At 37.0% G+C, this 13,781-nt stretch overlaps 4 protein-coding genes across 5 annotated transcripts; all 4 read right to left on the bottom strand.

The window, feature by feature from the left end:
- Window positions 1–2,307: 2,307 nt before the first annotated feature.
- On the bottom strand, window positions 2,308–4,772 carry LOC112747735 (thaumatin-like protein 1). Its single transcript, XM_025795923.3, has 3 exons — window positions 3,888–4,772; window positions 3,095–3,800; window positions 2,308–2,919 (listed from the first exon to the last, which is right to left on the bottom strand). The coding sequence occupies exons 1-3, from the start codon at window positions 3,967–3,969 to the stop codon at window positions 2,775–2,777; spliced, it is 933 nt and encodes a 310-aa protein (XP_025651708.1). The 5' UTR covers window positions 3,970–4,772; the 3' UTR covers window positions 2,308–2,774.
- Window positions 4,773–6,252: 1,480 nt separating this feature from the next.
- On the bottom strand, window positions 6,253–8,242 carry LOC112747736 (uncharacterized). Its single transcript, XM_025795924.3, has 2 exons — window positions 8,049–8,242; window positions 6,253–7,323 (listed from the first exon to the last, which is right to left on the bottom strand). Exon 2 carries the CDS (start codon window positions 7,289–7,291, stop codon window positions 6,515–6,517), a length of 777 nt encoding a protein of 258 aa, XP_025651709.1. The 5' UTR covers window positions 7,292–7,323; window positions 8,049–8,242; the 3' UTR covers window positions 6,253–6,514.
- Window positions 8,243–8,566: 324 nt separating this feature from the next.
- LOC112747737 (ferredoxin--NADP reductase, leaf isozyme, chloroplastic) lies at window positions 8,567–11,270 on the bottom strand. Of its 2 annotated transcripts, none has more exons than XM_025795925.2 (9): window positions 10,798–11,270; window positions 10,479–10,713; window positions 10,267–10,400; window positions 10,072–10,150; window positions 9,871–9,962; window positions 9,687–9,764; window positions 9,181–9,243; window positions 8,861–9,095; window positions 8,567–8,770 (listed from the first exon to the last, which is right to left on the bottom strand). In XM_025795925.2, exons 1-9 carry the CDS (start codon window positions 10,903–10,905, stop codon window positions 8,703–8,705), a joined length of 1,092 nt encoding a protein of 363 aa, XP_025651710.1. In that variant the 5' UTR covers window positions 10,906–11,270; the 3' UTR covers window positions 8,567–8,702. The 2 variants fall into 2 exon arrangements, with proteins under 2 accessions (XP_025651710.1, XP_072073654.1); XM_072217553.1 differs by having other exon boundaries at window positions 10,267–10,397; window positions 10,798–11,055.
- An 802-nt stretch (window positions 11,271–12,072) lies between these two features.
- On the bottom strand, window positions 12,073–12,612 carry LOC112747759 (uncharacterized). Its single transcript, XM_025795948.1, has one exon. The coding sequence runs from the start codon at window positions 12,610–12,612 to the stop codon at window positions 12,073–12,075; it is 540 nt and encodes a 179-aa protein (XP_025651733.1).
- Between the last annotated feature and the right edge of the window lie 1,169 nt (window positions 12,613–13,781).

Consider the following 13,781-nt stretch of genomic DNA (forward strand, 5'->3'; position numbering starts at 1 on the left):
ATATTATAATAGACATAAATGTAAACATTAAATTTGAAAATTAGTTAACATATAAGGTTATATTAGACTTTTAAATTTTGAAAAGTATAAGCCAACTTTAAAAAGTTCTATCTTAGACGCTTTCAAAAGTACCTAATCTTTTAAAAGCTGCAAGTATAAGTACATCGTCATTTTGATTTACTAAACATAAAATGAAGAGTTTAAACTTTTAAAAAGTACAAGTATATCTTCAAAAAATTTTACCAAACCAAACATTTGTCTTGTGTATGCAGCAACTTATTTATCGGTGATAATTTTTTAAATAAAATTCAAAAGTAAATTAATTTTTAGCATGTTGAATTAAAAGATATTATACCAACACAAAAAAACAACATCATTATTATTGTATTACATTATTTTATTAAAAAAACTGAAAAATAAAAAATAAAAAATATTATTTATTTATTAAAATTAGCCATTATATATTTATGTATAAAATATATATAATTTAATTTATTTTTATATTCTGATAGCTGATTTTAATGTATATCTAACGTCATAATTGATGGAAAATAATGTGGCAAGTAGAAGAAATGAGTTTAGTTACCAAAAATCACTTAAAAGGAGAAGTGTTCAAGTAAATCAGAGATTTGATAGTGTTGAGTAATTAATTGCCTTTCTTAGCGCAGAAAAAGTGCGACCTACCGGACTTTTTAACCGTAGATCAGCATAAAAAGCTTGAAAGGCAATTTCATGCATCATGAGAAGAATTTCAACTTTATTTATTAATTTCTTGAAAATTCCATGCCTTATTATGCCTATGGTCGTTACTTTTGCTTTCACCCTTTTTCAGTTGCAAGTTGCATATAACTTGGTCCTCATCATAAGGTAATTAATCAATAAAGTACAGTGGCTGATGCAATAAAGTTTAGTAGATGAGTTTGATGGAGAAATGTCCCACCCTCCCCTCGTATCAAAAGATAACTGCTATATACAGATTCATTTTCCCACAAGCTTAATTTCTCACCACCCTTCTTCAATCTCATTTGTGACCCAAAAAATATTATTTAACATGTTGGTGTTAATTAGATCTCTATAATTTAGTTTATCATTTGTAATTTTGTATAATATGACAAACTAAATATTAGGTCGGTCAAATAAATCTCCCGAAGATTTATAATTCGGATAAATTAATCTTAAAAAAAATACTAATAAAAATTTGAAAAAATATTGGTAGACAATGAAAATATTAAATAATGTAAATAATAGATATATTAGATGTTCAATTCACTATGTATGCGGATGATTATTTTAGTATTAAGATCTAGGTGAATAATTTGAGAGTTTAGTGTATTTTATTTAAATTGGGCTAATTTTAGAATCCATTGTTCATGTTATTCAAAAAAAGTTATTAGTTACCTAGTATAACTCTAAAGACTTTTAGGATAACAGAGTGGACGCACTACTTCTAAATTAATCTCGATAATTAGAATAAAAAGTCTTAATTTAAACTAACTTGTCCATATTTACTATCGTAAAGGATTTTATTGATTTTTTTTCTTTTAAGAATTAATATTTCTAAAATAAATTTTGTTAGAGTTTTTATATGTCACTTTACTCTATTTTGATTTATACATAATGACAATAATGATGATATAAGAAATGAATTCAAAGTACTAATAAAATATAACTTAAATGACATAGTCTGCCTATCTTCTAACCTAGAAGTCTTGGGTTAGAGTCTCATTTTTAACTTTGAAAAAAAAAAAACCGAATTCAAGGTGTAACTTTAAGGTGAGCACTCTTGTTGAGTAGCAAAATATAGCCATCGTCTTAAGGTGAAGATGCCAAATGAAAAAGCCCAAAAGTGATGAAAATATTAAGCAACCGATGTTGGCTGAGTATAATCAAAGTAAATAACTTGTGGTATTACAAGGATTCCAACATCACATCAACAACATCATGATAAAATATCATTCTTTGTAATTTGTTACCCCATCAATTTTTTTTTTTATTCAAAATATCAAATCACACAACTTTGTTTTATCGCTTCTGACCTTGATTAAAACTTGTGGTAGCTAAAGATTGGAACGCGCAAACCAACTGACAATTAACTGAAAGCCAAATTAATGTAAACAAGTTCTCAATTAATCAAGTTTTCTTAACAAATGTTTATACATATAGATAGATACATATGGTTTATATTATAGTTTTGTTTTATCCTTAGATACGTAGAAGCATATCAGTTCTGGAAAGCAAGTTAAAGGAGAACATATTTAGTTGGCGCCATTAGGAGGCAGTTGCCAATAATAATAAAAAAAAATGATATGCGAATCAAAATCGTACTCCATAATTTTATTAATGATAATTAATCCGATGTTCATATTTACAATTGGAGCAAAAAAAAATTGATCCCCCACTGGCTACTACTAATTGATGTTTTCTTTATTTATATTCTTTAAAAAGGAAGATAAAAATTCCTAAAGTGTGTATTCCTGTTTGAGTGACTCGATGCCGTAGATAGAAGACAAGACATGATGAATGGCCAAGATGATGTAACAATTGATGCCTAAATTCTTTGTCTTGTATGTGTGGTTGAACCAATTAATATAATAATAATTAAGGTCCTCAAGACTCAAGTTGAAATCCTTGGTCAGGTAGTGCTGATTGTATCTTGAATTTTGAGCACCAACTTGATGCTTGCTAGTTGATACCCTCCTCCTAGCTATAGAGGACTCAAGTTGAAGGCACTCTAATCATATAATTAATAAGGTACAGAGGGTTGTAAGTAGTAACTAATTGAGTTGCCAGAAACGCCAAAACCCAACCAAGAGAGAGATGGCAATAATCATGTTGAATACGACGTCGTTGTTGTCCACACGATGAGATCCCGACACTTGCACCGCCACGGGATATTTCCCATTCCCCGATTTGATCGAACTGCATCATAACACAATAATTAACAATCCAAAATATGAACACGAGCTGGCTATATCACACGGAATGTGTTGTTATGTGTTATACATCATGGACGGTGCAAATATTCATAAACCTAATCTTACATCAATTTCCTGTATTAGTAAAAACTCAAGTATTTTATTTAAATTGAAATTACCTAGTGGAGGGGGAAGGACAGAAAGTGATAAGGTAATCAGAAGAGGCACATGTGAAGGTGCTTGAGCCGTCATCGTAGGCGTAGCTATAGGCGCGTGGGCACGCGCTCTTGAAGAACTGCGAGTACGAGCTTGGCTTGCATGTGTCAGGGCTACCGAATGCTCCGCTGCAACAATATGAAGGATCCCCAAATGCTTCACACGCGCTTTTACACGCCACGCTCTCCTCACCGCCGTTACTACTACTCATCACCTTCAGTTCCGTCGGACATGCACTGTTCAAGTCCACCACGCACCCCGTCGCCGAGCAGTTTCCGCCGCCGCTTCCGCCCTGAGGCTCGATTATCATCGGCAGATTGTACCCGTCCACGAGACTCACGTCGAAGAAGTCCAGCCCCCCGGCGCCGTTCAGTGTGAACTCCGCCAGGGTGGCGGGAGGGGCCGCTCCACCGCCGGAGCATTCCATGGTGGAGGAGCCGCAGTCGCCGGTGACGCAGGTGAATTTTCCGGTGGTGGTGTTTTGAGTGCAGAGGGTGCGGCCCCAGAGACGGCCGGACCAGGCAGCGGGGACAGCGACGGCGTTGGACTCTCCAGGCTGGAGGGCGAAGCCGGTGGTGGAGAGAGGAGCGGTTCCGGCGCCGGATAAAATGCCTGGCCAAACAGTGTAACTGCACTTGTTTACTATTGTGAATGTTGCTGAATACGAACCTGCACAACACAACACAATATTAATGTTTAGAACTAAGACAAATTTGATTAATTATGTATTGTAACTTATGAATATTTGGTTCAGACCTGTTAGGAATTGGAATAAGAATAGAATGAAGAAAGCAGAAATAGGGGCCGTAGCAGCATGTTGATAAATTGAAGCGGCCATAGTTGGGTTGGGTGGAGGGAATAACAAATAATAAGGTTGCCTTTTAAGGAGGGTATTTTGAATGTTGTGTAGTGTATGACTTAGGAGGGAACTCGTTTTATAGAGATTAAAACGTGGGGACCATGTGACTTTGTAGGCCCACAGGGCACAGGCTCACTTTAACATTGCACATGCATCATCTGCATCAATAAACCGCCATTGGACCAGTGCTCAAGTGAGGTCGGTACAGTTTATATATTTTTTATCAAATGATTTTAAGTTGGATCTAAGGAACCTCATATAGTAATATATGTGCGGAGGGTTATCTAAGGAATCAATTCTAATGGTGACAGAAAGCCACAGAGATTGGAGGGAACACACAAAGGACGGCTACGAATTTACATGCACGCAAAACTATAAGAATACTGAATATAATAATAAGGAATGAGACCTAGCGATTAGGGAAATTGTGATGAAGATGAGTCTCAGTTTGGTATTTATCAACAGTCAAATATAAGTAGTGCATCAGTGCAGTAACTAATTTCATGTGATTTTTGTACCCTTCATAGTTGATACTTCCTTCGAGATTCCGCGTGACTTCTCTGTCTTCAATTTTAATAAAGTATGCATGATCGTTTTTCTATAATCGATTCTCTCTGTTTTTGTTCCATATAATAACACTTGATATTCAGGACCGCGTGGCATGAGAATTTATTGGTTCAAAATATAAACGATCAACAAGATATTTTCCTTCATGCATAAAGTAGATGCTCTTTGCCTTCTAAAAGAATAAGACCGTCCCTTCATTGAAGCTATTGCAGTTCTTCAGTTTACTTTCCCGTTAACATATTGCCTTTTTTATTCTTTTTGGTCGGGTGGGCCGCTGGGGTTGAGGGTTCTGGGCTTAATGTGGATTGGATGATTGGATTTAGGGGAGGCTTCAAATGGATTTGGACAATTTTTTTAATTTAGAGTACGTTCTTTTGGTCACGTTTTATGTCATTAAACCTTAATTTGGTCTTGGGAGTAGGTTTTTTATTCATATAATTGCACATGAGAACCAGCCCAGAAAGTAGAAGGGGTCGATGATAGTACCCCTGTGGCACCGGAGAGTATATAACAAAAGGGCCAATTGTACCCCTCTTGGGCCAGAATCGGAAATGCAACCTTATCCTTTGGAGAATAGCATTAGATTTCCAAACTGTTCCTAATCCAGAACATAATTGATACACGAAATGCAGTATTATTATAAGGTTGATATAAATAATCTAATCTCAAGCCCCCCTCGCCCCCAAAAACATTTTTTAAAGAAAAAGGGATATATCACTAAGCATTTAAATTATACAGAAATTAGTCTTGATTTCGTGTACATACCAATTAGAAAGCAAAAAATAAAATAGAATAAAAAATCATATGTCACAGATGCAAGCAACCAAGTTGGTTGTATCTGCGAAGAGCAAGTTGTGGTTTTACATTGGCTCGTGGAGCCACTTAACATCCACAAGCGAAAGGTCAAAAACCCTGAACAGCACAATAATTGAGCCCTTAAAGCGCCTGTGGGATACATAACGTTACCACCTAAGGCTGATGTCCCTAACTATTTCTTCCCTATCAACGAAAAGGCCATAGGTAAAAGACAAACACCCGATATCAAGATACTATATAAAAATAAACGGTTCCAGGTTCAATCATCTCCACAAGTTGCTTGACTTTATACTCGCTCAATACATCACAGGTTGAAAGCAATTGCAAGCCAACATGATAAAAATATATATTAGATACCCCACCCCAATTTGCAACGGGATCTAGCATGTTGCACTATATTTGTTCTAGGAATCTAGAGAATCAGCAATCACATGCTCTATCAACTAAATGTTGCAAGGTCAAGACATAATATAAAAAAATTGACACTTCTCCTCATGTTCACCACAGAACTTGTCAACATCTACAATACACACAGATGGAATTGTTCAGCGGGTAAACTACAGCTTGATCATTGAGCTCAATACCATTAGACCTTACTCAACCAACAAGTACTTCAATCAATCCTTAATTCCATTGTATGAAGTTTCAATCCAATATTGGAAATAAGAACCAATGATTCACGGTACAAGGCCACACACTCAACGGTATAGTACTAGGAAACGTCACTACATTCAAAGTCATGACCTTATTCTGCTACCAGAAAAACCAGAATGAGATTTTAAAAGCTCCAGAGGAAGACATGAATATTTCACAATCAAGATAACTAAACAAGTAGATCAAGAATGCAAATATTAAAACAGGAATAAGAAAGCAGTAAGATAAGAAAAATCAGGATTTTTTGCATCCCATCCTATAAAGCATCAAGCCATCAGTTAAAGAAGCAAAATTGCATGCGAAAACCATTAAGAACCAGGAGAAATCCTATGTGTAATTCTAGAATTTGATAAACAAAAAGAAAAAGTTACTGATACTGGGCTAAAAGGTAATTAACAAGTACTGTGAAAAAAGGCTCAAAAAAGAAGAGTATGTACTATTCCTCCTTGTCTTGTCTTTTTCCCCAATTCACTTATTTTATTTTTCTTTAACCAGAGGCCTCAACGCACTCCCTAGCAAAATGCCCAGGTTTCCCACAATTGAAGCACGTGCTCTTTCCACCGTTTCCACCAGCACCGGAACCACCTTCTCTGTTGCAATCCCTAGCCAAGTGACCAACCTCACCACACCTATAGCAACCACCACCGTTACCGCCACCTCCGCTGCAGTCCCTCGCCATGTGCCCAAACTCACCGCACTTAAAGCAACCACCGCCATTACCGCCACCGCCACCGCCACCTCCACTGCAATCCCTCGCCATGTGCCCGAACTCGCCGCATTTAAAGCAGCCCCCACCGTTTGCTCCTCCTCCGCCGCCTCCACTGACGCAATCCCTAGCCATGTGTCCGAATCCGCCGCAACTGTAGCATGCACCGCCGCCGCCGCCACCACCGCCATTGCCAGCACGGCTGCAATCCCTAGCAAGATGACCGAAATCACCACACTGGTAACAGGCTCCGCCGCCTCCTCCTCCTCCAGCACCAGCGCTGCGTCTGTTATCGTTACCGGCGCGAGCAGAGTCGTGAGCGGAGCGCAGAGGCGCGCCGTTGGGGCCAGTGACGTCAAGAGCCTTGGGCTTGTCGCTGTTGTCAGCAATGGAGAACTCGACGCGATCGCCATCAACTAGGGTTCGGAAAGCGCCATCAGATTGGATGGAGGAGTGGTGGACGAAGAGGTCGTCACCGCCTTGGTCGGGCTTGATGAAGCCGAAGCCCTTGGAGTTGCTGAACCACTGAACGACGCCGCTGTACCTCTCTTCAGCCATTTGGGAATTGGAAAGAGGCCAAAGCGAAAACCCTAGAAATTTTTTCAGAGACGAAGTCTAAGCAATCAATGAATATATATAGTTGGAGTTAGTTGGGAGAAGAAACGGTGGCGCAGATTAGCGTCAACTTCGTAAAACCCTAACTACACTCCGCGTCTCTTCTAATACTTTATCTTTTCATAATCTACGGTTACTAATTCTATCCCCACTAGATTCCCAAAAAAAAAAATCTTTTTGTTTAAATGGAAAATAGAAAAATATTCAGTAAAAAATTAATAATAAAAATAAAATAAAATTTATTTTAAATATTAAATATTTAAAATAATCAAATTAAATATTTAAAGGTTACATATGAATCATCATCCACAAACAAAAGAGATATCTAATGTTGTGTTAATTTAAATTGATTGACAAGATCTTAGGGGTATCTAAAACGCCTAACATATATGTTGCAATTTTAGTCAAAGATCCTAAAGATACTAGGCTGATTTGTTTTAACTTTTAAGTTGGTATAAATCAGAGTTATCAACAATAAAATATTCGAATTAGATTAGTTCAAGTTTTTATTTTTAAAATAAGAAAATTTTGCCAATATATACACACTTGATAATTAAAAGTTATATTTTAAAAACTAATTTTTATAAATTATCTGTAAAAAAAATAAAATTTACCCAACCAAATCTTAAGTAAAACTTATTATTATTATAATTGAAAAATTAAGAAACGAAATAAGCTTCATACTCCACTTATCTAGTACCTCAATACTCAGCTGTATATGTTCTGTTGACCAAGCCATCATGAAACTGAAACCCAATTGTTACAAAGGTTTCTGACGATACAAGTCTATATACAAATTTCTTATTGCCAACTTAATCCTAGCACCAAACTATTAATATAATTGCTCTTTCTCTGCATAGAAGCTATGCTGTGAAAATACCTCGTATTTTATCCATCTCTTCTGCATATCTAGACTTAAACATTTACTCCTAATGCATCTCTTAGGCATGATCTTCAGCCACCATGAACTCATTTATTGATGGCCAAGTTAACCCTTATATTGACCACCTTCAAGATCCAGCACTACTGAATGTTTCTAATGTTTGTGAAATCAAATTTAGTTTCAATTTAAATGTCTCAAAAGTGATACAAAATAGCTTACTGAAAACAAATTATTGCTTTATAACTATACCGTGTCGAAACTATGATTTTAATCATTAAGGAAACTATATGGTATTAAAGAAATCCTCACAAAAGATATGGTAGGAAACTGGTAAATAAAACAATGTTGCCTTCATCTATATTATTTGTATGACCCTCAAAATGATGAAGTGGTTTCATGAAGGAGGAGAAAATCATGATGATAATAGAAAAACTAACATGGCTTTATATCTACAGAAAGTGATCATATAAATTAGTAGACTTCCACATTCCATTGCTCTGCCTTCTTCAATTGCCTCTTGTATTCAGTCCAATCAATGCCTACAACACAAAGAACACACCATGATCAATCAAGTTTTTTCTCTTGATAAAATCCAAGTTAAAGTGACAAAGTAGATTCATGTTTGTTACCATCTCTGGCAGCAAGTGAAACCATGATGTCATCAATTCCTTTTTCCATGCCTTTGAGTCCACACATGTATACAAAAGTGTTGTCTTTCTTAAGTAACTCCCAAAGCTCTTCTGCATATTGAGCCATTCTGGTTTGGATGTACATCTTCTCTCCCTTCTCGTTCGTTTGCTCTCTGCTCACTGCGAAGTCAAGCCTGAATTTCTCAGGGTTTTTCTCCTTCATCTTCTCAAATTCCTGCCCCATGTAAAGGTTGACAGTTATTAATATCTATCAGCAAATGCATGTCCCACAAAAACATGATTTTGTATAGCCACCTCACCTCCTTGTATAGCAGTGAGCTGCTTGTAGGGACACCCAAGAAGAGCCATGCCAAACCATTGAACTGCATACATTAAATCATGTCTCAAAACTTGGTTAATTTAATTATGAACTATTGCTTAGTTAAAACATTTACAAGTTATACTTATTAGCAACAAATGTAATTTTATTTCCTTATTATAGCCTTTCATAATTGCATCTGACATAAGGGACTACACTTACTAAGGTGATACTGGTCAAATGAAACCAGCAGATACAAACATATTTACCACATTAAAATTTTCTTGTTTCTAAAGCAACAAATGCTTTATTTTGCCTATGCTTACTAGCTAAGCATAGTTGATAATTCTTAAAATATCCACAGAGATAGAATTAAGCATTTCCATTTAGTTGGAATGAAATAGGGAAGCATCATAGACTTTGAGCATATACATACAATGTATTTACATAGCCATTTTCACTGTCTAGGCATCAGATTTGGTTTCAATTTTTTTGTGGCTCACTTACCTTATAATCATCGTGCTTCTCGAAGAACATTTTCCATAAAAACGAACGGAATGGGGCAATTCCAGTTCCAGTTGCCAACTGCATAGAAAAATTTGCATGATCAGCTATGAAATTCAAAACAGCAATGATGAGTAAACAAAGGGATCATCAAACACTGCATTTTTGAATTAAAATGATGATGTACCATGATGATAGTAGCATTGGGATCTTTTGGCATAAGCATTTCTTTCCCCACAGGTCCAGTAATCTTTACTTCAGCTCCTGGTTTCAAGTCACCTGAATAAACAGCAACATAAGTTCCAAAAAGAAAGGCTAAAATTTAAACCTGAATTTCTTTAAGAAACATACTATAGAAATATTGAAAACTCAAACTATTGATCCTTACATAGGAAATTTGAGCAGACTCCCTTGACAAGTTCTCCATTTTCATTTGTATACACAAGACGTTTCACACATAGAGAAACCTGGGTGAGTGAATGAAAGCATCATATCAAATATATGAGATTGCAGAGAAATTGAAGTATGAATGGAACAAAAGGGTAAAACCCAAATCATGATAGGTCTCCAAAATAGGACTCACAGTTTTTGAGTCTCCAAAATCACCAAGAGCACTGCTAGCAATAGAATACAATCTGAGCTTGTGAGGCTTTCCATTCTTGTCAATGCCATCTGGAATCACCCCAATTGATTGTCCTTCTCTGTAAGGAACCTCTCCTGAAACAATAATTACAATCAAATATTTGTTGAATTGTAAAAAGGGATGAGAGCATGCATGATTATATAAATAAATACCCTCTGTGCTGAAGACCATGTGCCAAGTTTCACCAGGTGCATCATCCCCAGTGATCTTAGTGTTGAGCAAGCATCTTCCAATGTATGGCTCCTTGGGTTTGAACTTGTTCACAACAACACCTTCTTCCTGCTTCTTGGAAATCTTTTCAACCTTAGCAGGTGCCTCAGTTGTGACCTGAGCTCTGATGGGAACCACTCTTCCACTGATACAAACATCTCTATACTGCAATGTAACCTGGCAATTCACAAACACCACCACAGATCATCATATTCATAGTTCTTGAATTGCACCCTTAATTAAGTGCTTCAAAAGATGTACCTTTTTGAAGAGGAGTCTATGTGGGGAAGCAATAGAGGTTGTTGTGGTTGGAATAGAGGTGGATTTAGTGGATGGAAATGAGACTGCAGCAGTTACTGCAGTAGCCATGTTTGCTGTGACAGAAAACTAACAAGCTAGGACGATGATGAAATGTGTTTCAGTGAAGTACGAAAAAGTAAGATCAGATTTTTTAGATTCAGTGGATGAGATTTGTGATCCAAGAGTAAGGATAAAGTCTACGTGGTATATATATGTTACCCCCAACATTGGAACTCTATTTCTTTCACTATTTATCATGCTTTTAATTTGTCTCGATTAATTCCTCAATTATCAAGTACCCAAATTAAATTATGTCCTATTCTTCAGGTTTAGATAGTTTGGTTTTCTGTATGATGATGCAGTTTCAACCAATTTTCATCGGGTGCATATAACTATCTAAGTATAAGATTTACCTAAATTTATGTGTTGTTGACTAATTTTGTATTAGTGTGTTTTTTCTTATATATAAACTATAAAGTTTGCTGTTAGAGTAAAAGTTTACACATTTTAAGTTATATTTATAAAATTTTATATCATTTAAAATAATTTGATTTGATTTACTATTTATTGTAAAAATAACGAATCTCAAATAGAATTAATTTTGAAGGAAGAAATTGCATTATAATATAAAATGGATTAGTTATTTCTAAAATTGAGTTTTTTTTTGTCAAATAAAATTGAGTTTTTTTTTTTTGTCTTTGGCCCAATGCCAAACCAAACAAGAGATCGGGTCGGGTCAGAAGCCAACACAACCCTATGCTACTGGTGTAGCACCTGCTCTCCTCATTCGTCTCTTTCGCTCTCCAACACTCGGGTGTTCATCAGCTGCGCAGCCATTACCACCGTCTGACCGCCGACGATCTCAGAGGCTGCGCTGGCAGCGTATCTCGCCGCCCCGCTGCCTAAGATCTTCAGTTCTACCACAACGTAGTCCTTCTCGTTCGCTGTAACTATCGATTTTCACCGTCGCCGTCTGATGCTTTTGTCTGCCGGTGAAGCCCTTTTCCGTCGCATGACTGCCATGATTCGTCGTCGCTAAGGAAATTCCAGTTGGTTTCTCTGCCGCGTCGAATTTCTCCTTCCCTTGTTGACTGTCTTGCCCAGGTGTGATAGCGTTATTCAGGAAGACATTTCTCCTTTCCGGCGAAGTCGCATCAGTACCTTTGATAACTAAGAGAGGGTTTAGAGTTCCGGAATTTGGCATCAGGCCTCTCTGTCACATTGAATCCTCGAAATTCAGATTTTCTTGCCTTTGAATTCTAGAATGCATCCGTTCTGGTTCAAAGCTTCACTCCTTAATTGTTCTGTTATTTCTCGTGGGGGCTTCCGTCTCCAGTTTTCCTCCAATCGACCTGTCAGGGAACATTTTGCCACTCCATTAGCGACTTTATTTCCCTCTCTAGGGACCCATGTAAAGCCACAATTGGACAGACTCTCAGCCAGAAGAAAAATATCTCGAAGAATTGATTCTACCTCTCCTATATAAGTCTTTGATTTCACTGCTTGCACAAGAGGTAAATTGTCCGATTCTATTAAAATTTGCTCCATATTAAGATTTGTGGTTAGAATTAGTGCCCTTCTCATTGCTTCTGCTTCTGCTGCCAGGCTAGAATAAGCTCTGATTCTCATTGATTCTCCTGTTAACAATTTTCCGGAATTGTCTCGAATCACAACTGCAGTTGCTCCCTCTGCCGTCGATCTACTATACACACCGTCTACGTTAGTCTTCAGCCAGTCCCCCGGTGGAGGTCTCCAGGTAATGCTCCTTCTGCTCATATTTCTGTTCTGGTTTTTCCTGAGCTACTCCTTTTTTGCATTACTTCCCTGATTTTTTATTCTAGGATTTTAGTTTTGATGATGGAGCATTGGGGTTGGGATTAGTATTTTGGAATACAGCCTGGTTTCTCATTTTTCAAATCTCGCAACTTAGCATTCCAATTCTTCCAATCAGATTATCTGCCTCTTCCTTTCCTTGTCTTATAATTTTCCTGCACATTTCAATCAGCCATTTTGCAAAAGACTTGATTGTCTCTGGTGTTGGTAGACATTGACTCTGTGCTCCAAACCACGTTGCTCTAGTCCACTGGCATAGAAGAATTCCATGCTCCGTTGTCTCTATTCCTTCCCTGCAAATTTGACAGATAGGAGGATTAGTTATTTTCTTTTTAAATAAGTTGTTATATACTGGTATTATATCATGTGCCGCTTTCCATAAAAACATTCTTATCTTCGACGGAACATTCATTTCCCATCTCTTTCCAAAGATCCGTCATATCTGTGCTTGTTGAGGTTCCGCTCTTTCGCTGCCTTTTTTTTCCTTCTTTGCCACATAATATCCTGTCTTAACTGTGTAACCCCCATCCCATTTGAAAGGCCATATTAGTCTGTCTTCGCTCCTCAGTAGACTTATGGGTGTTTGCAGAATTTTGTTGCTTATGTTCTCCGGGAATAATTCTGTTATTCTTTCTTGTTTCCATCATTCTCCCTCGATGATGAGCTCGTTTACTCTATCTACTGAGTGATTTCTGTTCAAAAGGATTTTTACCCATGCCAATAACCCAGTTGTCTTCCCATATCTTTACTTTTGAGCCTTTTCCAATACTCCATATCCCATTCCTTCTCAAGAAGTCCCTGTCTTGGATAAGACTTTTCCATGCCCATGATCTTCTACTCTCGATGCCAGCTTCCCAAAAATCACTATCCTCAAAATATATTGCTTTTAGAATTTTTACCCATATTGCATTTGGATGTTCAATCACCCCCCATGCTTACTTGGCTAGATAGGATAAATTCTGACACTGTAAGTCTCTAAAACCTAACCTGCCATCCATCTTGCTTTTGCAAATTAATGAGCGGATAATTTATACGCTTTTTGGCATTGTTTTTAGGTAGTTTTTAGTATAATCTAGCTACTTTCAGGGATGTTTTCATTAGTTTTTATGCTA

This window comes from Arachis hypogaea, chromosome 15, assembly GCF_003086295.3.
Source record: "Arachis hypogaea cultivar Tifrunner chromosome 15, arahy.Tifrunner.gnm2.J5K5, whole genome shotgun sequence".
NCBI lineage: Eukaryota > Viridiplantae > Streptophyta > Magnoliopsida > Fabales > Fabaceae > Arachis > Arachis hypogaea.

Coding starts and splice junctions, on each gene's coding strand:
- LOC112747735 (XM_025795923.3), bottom strand. CDS start 3,969: ATGGCCGCTTCAATTTATCAACATGCTGCTACGGCCCCTATTTCTGCT. Junction 3,801..3,887: donor CTTATTCCAATTCCTAACAG/GTCTGAACCAAA, acceptor TGTGTTGTGCAG/GTTCGTATTCAGCAACATTC. Junction 2,920..3,094: donor TGTCCTTCCCCCTCCACTAG/GTAATTTCAATT, acceptor GTTATGATGCAG/TTCGATCAAATCGGGGAATG.
- LOC112747736 (XM_025795924.3), bottom strand. CDS start 7,291: ATGGCTGAAGAGAGGTACAGCGGCGTCGTTCAGTGGTTCAGCAACTCC.
- LOC112747737 (XM_025795925.2), bottom strand. CDS start 10,905: ATGGCTACTGCAGTAACTGCTGCAGTCTCATTTCCATCCACTAAATCC. Junction 10,401..10,478: donor CATGGTCTTCAGCACAGAGG/GTATTTATTTAT, acceptor TTATTGTTTCAG/GAGAGGTTCCTTACAGAGAA. Junction 9,963..10,071: donor AGTCTGCTCAAATTTCCTAT/GTAAGGATCAAT, acceptor CTGTTTATTCAG/GTGACTTGAAACCAGGAGCT.
- LOC112747759 (XM_025795948.1), bottom strand. CDS start 12,612: ATGAGCAGAAGGAGCATTACCTGGAGACCTCCACCGGGGGACTGGCTG.